This window comes from Octopus bimaculoides, chromosome 13 (genome assembly GCF_046866305.1).
Source record: "Octopus bimaculoides isolate indiv1 chromosome 13, ASM4686630v1, whole genome shotgun sequence".
Taxonomy (NCBI): Eukaryota; Metazoa; Mollusca; class Cephalopoda; order Octopoda; family Octopodidae; genus Octopus; species Octopus bimaculoides.
Window position 1 is genome coordinate 35,451,536 of NC_142940.1, and position 15,359 is coordinate 35,466,894.

The 15,359-nt window shown below is 35.5% G+C and overlaps 1 protein-coding gene across 2 annotated transcripts in view; it reads right to left on the bottom strand.

Annotated features, from left to right (window-relative positions):
• The window catches only part of LOC106880606 (glutamate receptor ionotropic, NMDA 3A), an 851,602-nt gene that overhangs the window by 53,244 nt on the left and 782,999 nt on the right, over positions 1-15,359 (bottom strand). For both annotated transcript variants that reach the window (XM_052972427.2, XM_052972428.2), the window contains exon 9: positions 14,080-14,156. In XM_052972427.2, coding sequence (XP_052828387.1) covers positions 14,080-14,156 — 77 coding nt within the window. The remainder of the gene's footprint in view (positions 1-14,079; positions 14,157-15,359) is intronic.

The window sequence follows — 15,359 nt, forward strand, 5'->3', positions numbered from 1 at the left end:
ACTAATTAGGGAGCGAATCAATTTAGATGAGATGCAGTTTGGGTTCGTGCCAGGTAAAAGCACTACTGATGCCTTATTTCTAGTGAGACAGTTGCAGGAGAAATACCTAGCTAAGGATAAACCTCTGTACCTGGCTTTCGTTGACATGGAGAAAGCCTTTGACAGGGTCCCCCGATCCCTTATCTGGTGGTCAATGAGGAAACTTGGGATAGAAGAATGGTTAGTGAGAGCTGTGCGAGCCATGTACAGAGATGCTGCCAGTAAGGTGAGGGTTGGAAATGAGTACAGCAATGAATTCCGGGTAGAGGTAGGGGTCCACCAAGGTTCCGTCCTCAGCCCCCTCTTATTTACCATAGTCCTCCAGGCAATCACAGAGGAGTTCAAGACAGGTTGCCGCTGGGAGCTCCTCTATGCTGATGACCTTGCCCTAATTGCGGAGTCACTATCAGAACTAGAGGAGAAGTTTCAGGTGTGGAAGCAAGGTCTAGAATTGAAGGGCCTTAGAGTCAACCTAGCTAAAACCAAAATCCTAATAAGTAGGAAGGTAGATAAAACACAAACCCCTTCAGGTAGATGGCCCTGCTCAGTATGTAGAAAAGGAGTAGGTAGTAACTCTATAAGATGTACCCGGTGCAAGCTATGGACACATAAGAGGTGCAGCAACATCAAAGGCAGGTTAACTAGCAAGTTAGTTTTTGTTTGTGGCAGATGTTCAGGTGCAATAAAGACTGCAAACAAACAGGAAACAACTTCTATCTCATTCCAGGGTGAAAAACTAGAGGTAGTCGATAGCTTCCGCTATCTGGGCGACCAAGTTAGTAGTGGGGGTGGGTGCGCTGAAAGTGTAGCTGCTAGAATAAGAATAGCCTGGGCAAAGTTTAGAGAGCTCTTACCCCTGCTGGCGACAAAGGGACTCTCACTCAGAGTAAAAGGCAGACTGTATGACGCATGCGTACGAACAACCATGCTACATGGCAGTGAAACATGGGCTGTAACTGCTGAGGACATACGTAAGCTCGCAAGGAATGAAGCCAGTATGCTCCGTTGGATGTGTAATGTCAATGTGAATACCCGTCAGAGTGTAAGTATCTTGAGAGAAAAGCTGAACATTAGAAGCATCAGTTGTGGCGTGCAAGAGAGACGATTGCGCTGGTATGGACATGTGGTGAGAATGGAGGAGGATAACTGCGTGAAAAAGTGCCACACCCTAACAGTTGAGGGGACCCGTGGAAGAGGTAGGCCCAGGAAGACCTTCGTACATTGGGCCTCACCGAGGCGATGACTACGGACCGAGACTTTTGGAAATGTGCTGTGCATGAGAAGACCCGGCAAGCCAAGTAAGATCGTTGCCAGTGCCCCTGGACTGGTTCTTGTGCGGGTGGCACATGAGATGCACCATTTTGAGCGTGGCCGTTGCCAGTACCGCCTGACTGGCTCCTGTAGGATTTTCGAGCGAGATCGTTGCCAGTGCCCCTGGACTGGCTTGTGCGGGTGGCACATAAAAGACATCATTTCGAGCGTGGCCGTTTTCGTGCGGGTGACACGTAAAAGCACCCACTACACTCTCTGAGTGGTTGGCGTTAGGAAGGGCATCCAGCTGTAGAAACTCTGCCAAATCAGACTGGAGCCTGGTGTTGCCATCCGGTTTCACCAGTCCTCAGTCAAATCGTCCAACCCATGCTAGCATGGAAAGCGGACGTTAAACAATGATGATGATGATTATTATTATTATTATTATTATTATTATTATTATTATTATAACCATCATCATCATCATCATCATCATCATCATCATTATTATCATTATTATTAAGGTGGTGAGCTGACAGAATCGTTAGTATGCTGGGCAAAATGCTTAGTGGTATTTTGTCTGCCACTATGTTCTTAGTTCAAATTTCGCTGAGGTTGACTTTGCCTTTCATCCTTTCGAGGTCAATAAATTAGTTACCAGTGAAACACTAAGGTCGATGTAATCGAATCATCCCCTCCCCACAAAAATGGCTGCCCTTTTATTCTTTTATTCTTTTACTTGTTTCAGTCATTTGACTGTGGCCATGCTAGAGCACCACCTTTAGTCAAGCAACTCAACCCCAGGATTTATTCTTTGTAAGCCTAGTACTTATTCTATCGGTCTCTTTTACTGAACTGCTAATTTATGGGAATGTAAGCACACTAACATCAGTTGTCAAATGATGGTGGGGTCACAAACACAGACACACAAATACACACACACATATATATATATATATATATATATATATATATGACAGGTTTCTTTCAGTTTCCATCCGCCAAATCCACTCACAAGGCTTTGGTCAGCTCAAGGCAATAGTAGAAGACACTTGCCCAAGTTGCCTCATAGTGGGACAGAACCCAGAACCATGTGGTTGGGAAGCAAGCTTCTTACCACACAGACACTCCTGCACCTCTGGCAAAATTTGAAACCATTATTATAGTTATTATTATAATAAAAGCAGTAAGCTTGCAGAATCATTAGCACTCTCTGGACAAAATGCTTAGTGGCATTTCATCCGTCTTTATATTCGAAGTTCAAATTCAGTGCTTAAAAAGCATATTTCCTTGTTGTATCTGGATGTTATTATTGTAGTTAATGCTCAATCTAAATTTTTATAGTCCGTAGTTGATGGGAAAATCTGAGAACATATCTGCAGTTCCAAAGGAGGCTTGAATTTAGTTTTAAACATACAGGCCAAATGTGAAATATAGTAAGAACAATTAGTGTGGATAAATGAAGAGGTGGAATAGACACAGAATATTCAAGAATTGTAGGAAAAGCAGAATATGGAAAAGAAGAACATTGTTTGATCAATAAGTCCTTGTTAGTGAGACACTTGTTATGAGCTGGTGTTTCTCTGATGTGAGCAAGTAGCATGAATATATTCTATGTTATTATTTAAAGACTATGCATTTCTACTTTGAAATATACAAGGAAAATTTTTTCAGGCTTAGAAAGGAAAACCCAATCATTTTTATAGTCTTAGCTGTGTGTACTTAGCTGTATTTTTATACAGTCTTAGCTGTATGTGAAGAATGTAGCTATCTCAATTGAGGGTATTATTATTATATATTGTATTGTCTAAAACTAAATATATTCATGCAAATATTTTTTAATTTTCATCACTTCTAATTGTGCAGGTTTTTTTGCATATCATTGAAATAGAAAAAGCATGTTCAATTTGAGTTTTTGCTGCAATTTTCTCCAATAAGTTTTAAATTACCACAATGGCTTACATCTCTTAGACAATATGTAGTTATAAAACTGCATTACAAAAAACAAGTTTACCTAATTTTCTTTTTCATTTCTGTTCACAAGTCTATGCATGACTGCTAAATATATTTCTCTCATTGATTTTGTTTTTCTTCAATATCATCTATAAGGTAAATTAGGCTATTATAGTTCATAAAAACTATAGATTATTTTCTTGCTTCCAAGATATTCTTGTGGCTTCACAGAGTTTTTCACTTTCAATATCCTGAAATTTTTTCAGACTCCAATAAAATAATTTAGTATTTTCAGAACTTTCTGATAGTTTTAAAGTATTTTCTTTTCGAAGATTGGTTTCTTGCATTGAGATAAAGTCAGAGTTTTGCTGGAGAGTAGAATAGCAAAATCTGATGTTCTTTAAAATTTACAATATGTACTGTTACTATATAGAAAATAAAAATTTAAACTGAGATGTTTAAAAATTCTAGGCATTTTCACATTTTCTACTCTATTAAACAATGGTTAATAATGTCTATAAAATATCAGCCCATTATTTTATAAAGCAAACTTTTAAAATACCTTGTTATAATGTTACACCTCTTTGATTGTTTGGATAGTCACAGTAAGTTAATAAGCTAAATTTGTTTATTTAATGTACATTTTTCCATAGAAGTATGGCTTTGTTGGGTAATAATATGAAATAGATTTTATGATTAGATGCTCTTTGTATCACCAATCTAACCTGTTTTCTGAGGAAGGGGTTTCTACTCCATCGATCTTTAAAAGAGCAGAGCAACCAGTGATAATGTCACAAAGAATAAAAACATCACATCACTGTTTCACTCAGGTGGCAATGGCAATGAGCAAAGTTATAGAATGCCAATACACATATATACACATGCACACAGACACACACACACACTCTCTCTCTCTTTCTTACACACACACACACATACACATACACACACACATATACACATGAATATGAGAGCATTCTGCACAGTTTCTAGTCAGAAAATACACTCACAAACATAGGTTGACCAAGGTCTATGGCTGAAGACTCACTGAAATTTCTTAACCACACAACTACACTGGCACTTACGCACATTTAAAATGCTTAATAATTTCTGATTTTAAATTTCATGTCAGGTTTGTTTGATTCTTCTCCAAAAACCAACCATTTTTGAAAAAAAGATCTAAACCCAGTTCAACTTGTACCTACATATTCTTGGTATGTAATGCACTTTTCCTCTTATTATACAAACTTAATGAAATATAGTATGATAATTTATTTAGTAACCTGATACAATGCCTGAGGAAGGACTTGGAATTCAAGTTGCCAACTTACAGTCAACCATTGAATTTTCCTTCAGCTACCAGACATTAAGTCTCACGAAGAAAATCAAACAATAAAAAAAGAAATCAGTGTTTTTATTGAGGAAAAATATAAAAATGTACACATGTCTTTTCTCTATTAGTAATCAATATGTAAAAATTATCAATGACCTATACAATATTGGTATTACTCCTTTGGGTTTTTTTTTTTATTTACATAATACTGTTTCACTTTAATTTTATTTCTGTTCTGCTATAGATCGGAGGCTGTTTGGAAATTTCTAGCTAGGCACAGGCATGGCTGTGTGGTAAGAAGCTTGCTTCCCAGCCACATTATTCCAGGTCCAGTCCCACTGTGTGGCACCTTGGGAAAGTGTCTTCTACTTCAACCTCAGGCCAATCAATGTCTTGCAAGTAGATTTGGGAGATGGAAAGTGAAAGAAGCCCAACATGTATGTGTGTGTGTGTTATCTTTGTTTCTTTGTTTGTCTCCCACCACTGCTTCTTAAATGGTGCTGGTGTATTTATGTACCTGTAATTTAGTGGTTCAGCACAAGAGGCCAATAATAGAATAAGTACCAGGCTTTAAAAAAATAAGTATTGGGGTCGATTCATTCGACTAAAAAATTCTCCAAGGTGGTGCCCCAGCATGGCTGCAGTCTAATGACAGAAACAAGTAAAAAGATGAAAACATAAGAAAGATATGCATAGGTGCAGGTATGACTGTGTGGCCAAGAACTTTGCTTCCCAACCATGTGGTTTTGAATTCCATCCCACTGCACAGCATGTTCAGTAAGTGACTTCCATTATCACTATAGACTGGCCAAAGCCTTGTGAGTGGATTCAGCAGAGACAAACTGAAAGCAATCCTCTCACATAAATATGTATATATTTATGTGGCTGCGTGGTAAGTAGCTTGCTTACCAACCACATGGTTCTGGGTTCAGTCCCACTACGTGGCACCTTGGGCAAGTGTCTTCTACTATAGCCTTGGGCCAACCAAAGTCTTGTGAGTGGATTTGGTAGACGGAAACTGAATGAAGCCTGTCGTATATGTATATGTATATATATATGTGTGTGTGTGTGTGTGTGTGTGTGTGTGTGTGTGTGTGTGTGTGTGTGTGTGTGTCTGTGTTTGTCCTCCCAACATCGCTTGACAACCAATGCTGGTGTGTTTACATCCTCGTAACTTAGCAGTTCGGCAGAAGAGTCCAATAGAATAAGTACTAGGCTTACAAAGAATAAGTCCTCGGGTCGATTTGCTCGACTAAAGGCGGTGCTCCAGCATGGCCGCAGTCAAATGACTGAAACAAGTAAAAGAGTAAAGAGTATGTGTGTATGTGTGTGTTTACATTTGTGCTTCTTCAAAAATCACTGTTACAAAAGATGTTGTTGTCATTTCTTCTCTCATCAAACCCTCCAATGGCTTTTGTGCTTTCAAGGATGTGTGGAATAAAACGTCCCTTACTTGAAAGACTAGAACAGGTTAATGACAGGACATTCAGCTGTAAAGCAATGCCTCAGTAATATATTTGTATAACCCTGCTAGCATCAAATAATGTATATAAAAGTAAATAAAATGAGCAAAGCATATGACTGTAATATTTGTATATTTGAAATACTCCTGACCTCTCAGCAATATAGTAAGACTAATGAATATATTCATTTCACTAATGCATTTATTAAGTTGTTACTTTTTGCCTTTATAAAGAATGCAACAACTGAATCCAGTCAAAGCTTGTGACATTTCAGTAATCAGCATACAAATCTTATTGTAATCTATGTTATATAGAAACTAAATATGCAACCCACCCTCCTCTAAGGATCATAGATAGTGTGGAAATTGATAATAAATAAGATGTCTTAGATTATTTAAACAAATTATATCTTTTTCTTGACATCTTTGTAACAAGATTAGACTTTATCTAATTTTCTTCTTCATCATCATCATCATCATCATCATCATCATCATCATCATCATCATAATCATCATCATCATCAACAACACCACTACCACTACCACCATAATCATCATCATCATTTTATGCCCATGTTCTATACTAGCAAGAATTGAATAGTTTGATAGAAACTGATAGGTCAGAGAACTGCTACATGCTCCAATGTCTGCTTTGGCATACTGTCAATTACTGGATGCCCTTCCTAACACCAACCACTTTACAAAGTGTGCCGGGTGCTTTTTTGGGACACCAGTACTAATAAGGTCACTATGCAGCTTGAAAGACCTTTGAATTAGTTGGGACCACAGAAGAGAGAAAGATGGCTTTATGCTAGGAGATAAAGGGCAAGTGTATGAGAGAAGGACTCAAAACAGGTTTCTAGCCATAGAGGAGCTACATAACTACTCACATGATAGTAGAGAGGGTGAGAGTGACTAGAGAGGAGTTGGAAAGAGAGAAAATAGGGGTGATATGGGCGTTTGGGTGGACCTTCAAGGTATGAGGTGGGTAGAAGTGAGTGTGATCAACAAAAGAACAGAGTATGAGCTGGTGTGAGGTTGCAAAAGTGTATGGAAGAGGAAGTGAGAGAAAGAGAGAGAAAGACTGGTGAGTGGGTGGATATCAAAGAGAATAAGTGTTGAGGATGACATTTTCAAAATAATTAAAGAATGTGGTGGAGTTTTAGTAAAATAAAAAGTAAAAAGGTTTTCATTAAAGGTGCAGGTATGGCTATGTGGTAAGAAGCTTACTTCCCAACCACATGGTTCCAGGCTCAGTCCCACTGCATGACACCTTGGGCAAGTATCTTTTTATTTGGTCTGCCTTGGGCTGACCAAAGCCTTGTGAGTGGGTTTGGGAGACAGAAACAGAAATAAGTATACTGTATATATGTGTGTGCGTGTGTGTGTGTCCTCCACCACTGCTTGACAACCAGTGTTGGTGTGCTTACATCCCTGTAACTTAGTGGTTCAACAAAAGAGATCAGTAGAATAAGTACCAGGCTTTAAAAAACGTACTAGGGTCAATTGATTCAACTAAAAATTCTTCAAGGCACTGCCCCAGCATGGCTGCATTCTAATAACTGAAACAAGTAAAAGATTGATTCATTGTTTTTGCAGTTGTTTAAAAGCCAAATATTTTTCAAAATATGACCATTCTATTGGTTCTTATCTTCAAGACTTCATTATCCACAGCTTTCTTTCTTATGACTGAAGGGTGAGATTTTGAGGGAGATATGGCTGATATTTCTAGCAGTGACCCTGTTGAGGATCCCTTATTGTTACCACTGATGCAATGATTCTCTCTTTTTGGAATTAGAAATGTGTTATTGCCTTTACTGATATATTAAGTTGGTATTTCAATGAGAAATTAATAAAATAATTTTACATTAAACAAGGATGAAGTATTTAGCTACCTAAATCAGTCTTGTCTTTCATATAATAAACAGATTTCATCAGATGTATGAACCTAAATATTAACTACTTACACTTTAATAGAGGTAGTTTAATGAGGTGAGTGATTGTGTGAAGTGTGATAATGAGATCTCAATCTGGAAAATGAAATTAAAGATGGTCAAAGATAGGATTGACAACATGTACCAAAATGATCCAAGTAGGAGTGCTAACATTGTTGCGAGGATAACCTCAGCTGGGATGGTAATAGGGGACCAATGGCAGTCAGAAATAGGTTGGTAGGTTGGAATCAGGAAGAATCTCAGGCAGTTGGGTTTATATTGACAAGGTTAAAATAGTCAAATCATTCACAGAAAATAATAATTCTGGTTAGAGTTATAATGTACACACACATACAAAACATAATAGAAGCATGGGTGTTCTGAATGTTGTACATGATGAATTATTAATTCATTAAAATATTCTTTATGGCACAGTGGCACAGAAGGCAAAAAAAAAAAAAAAAATCAGTAATTATTAACAATGTGAGATAATTTCAAGAATTGAGTCATAATTACATGGTTGAATTCATATGCTGAGGAGAAAAATGACGATCTGTTCTGTTTCAGAGACAAAGAATAGCTATGGACATGTGTTTCAATTCTGAGATGACTTCATCAGCCTAACATCATTCTTTTCACCATCAATGAGATATCGACAATTTGGTAAACATGAAAAGACTTAGAAACATTCATGGTCAAGAATAATTTGTGCAATTAAAACTAAAACATGTAATGAGAAAATAACTTTTAGAGCCCTGTGGCATGAGTGTGTTTAAAAAGGTACAGGTCGAAGGTTATCAAATGCTATGCATACTAAATTCTTAATTTACTAAATTTTCCTCAAGGACAGAGAAGGAAAATATAAACCTAGAAATAATTATTAGTAACTCAGAATGAGGAGGGGAGATAATTTTAAGAATTTTTTTTTTAAATTCCATGATTCAATTGATATGCTTACAAAAAGTGAAAAATCTGAGCTTTGTTTCAGAAGTGAGGATCAGTTATGGACAAATGTTTTGGTTTCAATTTAGCCTCATTTTGTACGGCTTTGTCCTTACTTCTGAACAGATGCTAACAACCATTTTTGGTCAAAAGTAAAACTAAAATACATTTGTCTGTACAATTTGGAGTCATACAACATTTTGTTATGAAGACTTTCTTATTGTAAAGTATCATCTCAAATCCTAATAAATGAGTTAATGAATACAGTGTAGTAATTTTCTCTATACAACACAGCATTTACACCTGTCTCAAATGATATCCTTGATTAATAGTGATCAAATAAATTAATTATTCAAATTTAGCATATCATGCTTATAGCTGAGGTGAGGTAAAATCAATGAGAGAAACCTCAATATGATCATGAAATATGTCAGAAATAGCAGATAAATCTCTCTCAGATCGCATTCTGTTATCTTTAAAAGAAAGGTGCAAAATTGGATTATACAATTCTGAACATTTCTCTGCAGCGGTTTAGCCTCCATATAATGATGGCAAAATATCAATACATGTTTCCTTGTGTGACATGAAGAAAATATTAAAAGTATGAGTTATTGACTGTAAAAAAGAGCTTGCAATGCAGTGAAAGTTTCTAGAAGATTGCTTCATGTGTTAGAAATAGTAAATTAAATTTCCCTCAAATCCCAACCAATGATCGAAAAAAATATATATATATATAAAATTGTTATATAATATAGCCCTAGATATACTATGAGTAAAAAAAGAAAACGATGGAAGGGCTTGTCATAGATGGAAGACATTTGGTCTGGGGAAACAGGGCTGACTTTGGAACAAAACAATAACAATAACATAAAGGTGAGATGGTTACAGCAAGTAAGTTAATTCTGCAAAGATGTTTTACTTAATCAAGTGTACTTGACATTTATCTCTGCAGATCCAGTGTGTAGGTTATATATGGAATGAAGCTACATATTTGATAGGTTACTGCCAAGTAGACCCGACTGAGCAATAACCTTGACTATAAATTCTTTTATGCCTTTAGAGTAATTTCATGACTTGTACACTGACATTCAAATCTTTGACAAAAGATTCCTTCAGCTAACCTGGAATATTCTTTAATTTTTTTCTTTCCTTTTTTATTTTGCAGCATTAAAGAAATAATGGTTTCATATTTTCCTACTAAAGAAAAATTTCTAAGATTTTATATTACTGAAACAAAAACAAAAAAGAATCTCAAATATGATGACATATAAAGATATTTCAGTTAAAGTTTTTAGATGGATAATTGGTATATTAAATTGGTTTTGCTTGGGAAACAAAACTATGAAAGGTTTAGCTACCTAACTGAGAGTTCAACTGACTCTGTAGCTACTACAGCACTCAGCAGAACTCAGTTACTGTAGTTTTGTTTAGGTCTCTGTTGAAAAGTCTAAGAAAAATATAGACAGTATGAAAGTTAAAATTGAAACAAATGTACCAATTGAAAAGTGTAATAAGTAGAATATATAAATAAATAATAACAATAATAATTCATTGGCAATGATATTATTGATAGTAGTAGTAGTAGTAGTAGTTGCTGAGACCCCCTTCGGTCATGAATGACCATGGGATTGCACCTAGAAAGTTACCCTCCCTGGCACAAGTCGAGGCAAGGTTGTTTTTATGGAAGACCAACAGTTGCCCATGCTGTAGCAGTAGTAGTAGTAGTAGTAGTAGTAATCCTTTCCAATATAGGCACAAGGCCTGAAATTTGGTGGGACAGGGTTAGTCAATTACATTGACTCTAATGCTCAACTGGTACTTATTTTATCAACCCCAAAAGAAAAAAAGATAAAGTTGACCTCAACAGGATTTGAACAGAGAAGACAAAGAGGTGGAAGAAATGCTCCTAAGCATGCTGTCCAATATGCTAATGATTCTGTCAGCTTGCTATCACCACCACCACAATAATAATAATAATAATAATAATAATAATAATAATAATAATAATAATGATGATGATGATAATAACTTCCTTTATTTGCCACAAGAGTGAAGGGTGAAGGGGACAATACAAAGACAGACATAAAGTGTTGGGGTTTACATATAATAATGAAATGATAAAAAAAAATGTAAGTATACATGGTATACACTGAAAAAGAAGGGACATATGCATAGCATAAAAAGGTAAAAAATAAGTGGGGGGAGGGGGAAAGGATGAGATAGATGTTGCCCTCCTGATACAGGAAGGCCTCTAGGAATAATAGGGGAACCCCACTGTCCGAGATTTTCCTGAAACCCTAGGTGCAAGTGACTTCTCTAATTCCTTCACTTCTACTCACAGATCTATACTTACAGAGGTACCATCCACTCTTGCCATTTTCGCAACTTTCATCCATCTTTCAATAAACTCACTCGAGAACAGCACTTCCCTCTCCACTCTCAACTTCCTTTTCAAGTGAAACTTGAAAAAGTCAATAAGAGCTCTAGCAAAGAGGAATGTTTCTGTCCTCATACCTTTCAGCCTTGTCCATCAAACAACCTCTTTCGCCACAGCCACCGGTCAAAGTAAAACTGCCTTAATAATGGTTTCAATATTTGGCACAAGTCCAGCAAGTTTAGGGGTAGGGAAATAGTCAATTACAACAACCTCAGAATTTTTTTTTTTTTTTTTTTTGACCCAATAAGGATGAAAGGCAAAGTTGACCTCTGTAGAATCTGAATTCAAAGCATGAATAGCACTAACAATTGTACCTGCTCATAGCTGTTATAATAATAATAATAATAATAACAATAACAATAACAACAACAACAACAACAATAATAATAATAATAAAATGCCCTGATGTAGTACCAGGCATTGGCTCTCAGGGCTTCTGATCTTAACTGATTGGAAGTGTTATCATATACATTGTTTTGTCTTGGTATAAAAGATGGGCTACAGCAAATATTCTGCTCAATACCACAGATTTGCTTGTCAGTTGTTTGACCTTAACCAGTTGAGCATGTCCCTTGCTGGCTGATGATATGTGCATCTCTGATCATGAGCAGAAGTAGTGGGGGAGCATCATAGCCATGCATTGAGAGGAATTCTTTGGGGTTTGGATTATTCACCTTTGGAAACATGGGTGTTTTGTTCATCATCCTTAAACAAGCTTTATTCGGGGACCTTTTGAGCAGGATGGGATACTCGACTGGAGGAAAATTCTAACTGGGCCCCACCTGCAATGTCATGCACTGTTTATCTTGATATGAGATCACTATATAGCGCACAGATGGTTGTGATGCATGTGCCTGATGTACCCTTATCAGACAGATATTCATGATGGGTGTACTGGATATCGTATATTTTACCCCAGCGTCACTTTGATAGTATGCACTGCTCTCTCACGCAATAATGATAACAGCAACAACAAAAATAATGACAATAGTAATTCTTTCTACCATAGGTACAAGGCCTGTAATTTTGAGGGAGAGGAAAGTATATTACATCAAGTCTAGTGCTGAACTGATACTTTATTTTATCAATTCAAAAAGGATGAAAGGCAAAGCCAGCCTCAGTGGAATTTCAACTCAGATCATAAAAGGCTGGAAGAAATGCTATTAAGCATATTGTCTAACATACTAACAATTCTCTTTGAACTAACTACATTAAACATTATGTTAACAAAACAAAAGACCATGTGTGGAACTAAAGGAAGAATAGACATTCATCTTGTAAACGTATGTGATAAGTTGGCACAGCAGGAATACTAAAAACAGCATGATAATGTTGCAAGATATATCCACTGTATGACATCTGAGAAATGTGAGTTTGTCAGAGTGGTTAAATGGTGTGAGCTAGAGCCAGAAGGCATGTTAGAGAAAGGCAAGTTTAAGCTTTTGTGGGACTTCACCATTCAATGTGATAGAATGATTGAGGAAAGAAGGCCAGACATTGTAGTCATTAACAAGAAAGAAAAAGAGACTGAAATAATCGATATCTCTATCCCAGAAGATCGGAAGATAGTAGAGTGAAAAAGAGCAAGATCAACAAGTATGATTCACTGAAGGGTGAAAAGTTGTGGAAGATGAAAGAGATTCTAGTAATTCTTGTGATGATCGAAGCTTTGGGAGCTTACTGGACAGTTTCGAGAACTGTGTAAACAAATTCAGATTTGATGTAAAGTTACATGTCATGCAGAAGACAGTGCTTCTTGGTACAGTAAGGATTTTAAGGAAGGTTCTATTCTATGTAAAGAACAGGAGAGTAAGGGACCTTTGTTATCTTGTTATTGATTGCTCCCTAACTGAAATGTTCAAACTCTTTAAAATCTGTGTCTTAGACATACAAAAATTAATAATAATAATAATAATAATAATAATAATAATAATAATAATAATAATAATATCAATCCTTTCTACTATAGGTATAAGCCCTAAAATTTTGGTGGAATGGGGCTAGTCAACTATATTGATCCCGGTACATTACCGATATTTATTTCATCAAACCTGAAAGGATGAAAAGCAAAATCAACAGTGACAGAATTTCAACTCAGATCATAAAGAGGTGGAAGAAATGCCATTAGGCATTTTGTCTAATGAACTAATGATTCTGCCATCTCACTGCCTTAATAATAACAACAACAACAACAACAACAATAATAATAATAATAATAATAATAATAATGATAATAATAATGATAATAATAATGATAATAATAATAATAATAAAATAATAATAATAATAATAATAAAATAATAATAATAATAATAATAATAATAATAATAATAATAATAATAATAATAATAATAATAATTGTTTGCATGTAATAATTTGAGAAATAAAAACTTATTAAAGATAGGGGAATAAGTAAAATGTGAATAAATGTGAATAGAGCAAAATGAATGATTATGTAGTAGAGCAGAATAGTTTCAGAAGAAAAGTTTGAGAAGGAAGGTGAACCATGAAGAAAACTGTTGCATAAAATAAAAATAAAAATTATTTAAAAACCAAGTTTTTGAGGAAATTGTTAATTAAGTATTAAATGAAATATGTCAGCAATTGTAAAAAGAAAAAAATAGTAAAATACTAAAAAGAACAACAAAAAAACAAGAAACACTTTGCATGAATTGAAAACAAGAAATTAAGAATTATTTGTAGATAAATATATTTTTACAAAACCTACCATTTTGCTTTTGCTACAACATCACAAAAATTTCTGTTTAATCTTTTTGTTTTTGCCATATCAGCTAGTTTATTTTTCTGCAAAAGAGAAACAACAAAAGAATATTAACAAATAACTTGAAATGCTTCATACTGATAAACATTACAATACAGACACAGTGATCAATTAACCCTGTTTTATTCCTTTTATTCTCAACATTGATATTGATGCTAATAAATAAATTTGATTAAGGATATCGATAAATAAATAGAATGTAAAAATTATTAGTTCTGCAGTGAAATAATTTGGGGGTTAAAAAAAAAAAATGAGTGAGGGCTTGAAAGAAAGAGAGAGAGAGCATAAAATAAGCTACTAATGGATTAAAGTTTAATATCTATTTTTATCAGATCTTTGATGATATAAGTGAAGTGCTGTGTGTTCTAAATACAATAGTGTAAATTTAACAAGAAATCAATGGCTGAAGGGTTAGACACAGAATATGAGTTAACATATGCATTCTCATATGTTATGCATGTGTACATGTATACTTGTTATTCTTAAACAAGAAGGTAGTTGGCAGTGGCTTTGAAGTTTTGGCCAGCTAAGTTATTGTCAGTCAAGCTGGCTGAAACTCTGAAGACAGTCCAACAATGGCTTAACTGGCTGAAAATTCGAAGTTACTGTCAACAACATTCTTGTTTAAGAATAATAAACTTGTATTCTACAACGGTATAGAGTTAGCCATCAGATTAATGTAAAATTGTTTTCCTTATAACTGAACATAAAAACAAACATTAATATACATACATACATTTATTGGTTTCAAATTTTGGCACAAGACCAGCAATGTCAGAGGAGGGTGTTAAATCAATTATATCAGCCTGTGTTCAACTGGTACTCATTTTATCACACCCTAAATGGTAAAAAACAAAGTTGACCGTGGCAGAATTTGAACTCAGAATGTAAAGACAAACAAAATGCCTCTAAGCATTTTGCTCGGCAGGTAAATGATTCTGCCTTCCATAGATTCTGAACTCCACAGACATGTATAACCTTATGTAGTTCTCAGAGAGATTCAGCATGACACAGAGTGTGACAAGGGCGACCCTTTGAAATACAGGTGCTACTCATTTTTGCTAGCTGAATGGACTGGAGCAATGTGAAATAAAGTGTCTTGCTCAAAGACACAACACGTCGCCAGGAATTGAACTCACAAATTTGTGATCATGGGCCAAATAACTTAACTACTAAGCTACACACCTTCACTATATATATATGTTAATATTTCACTTGGGCATTGA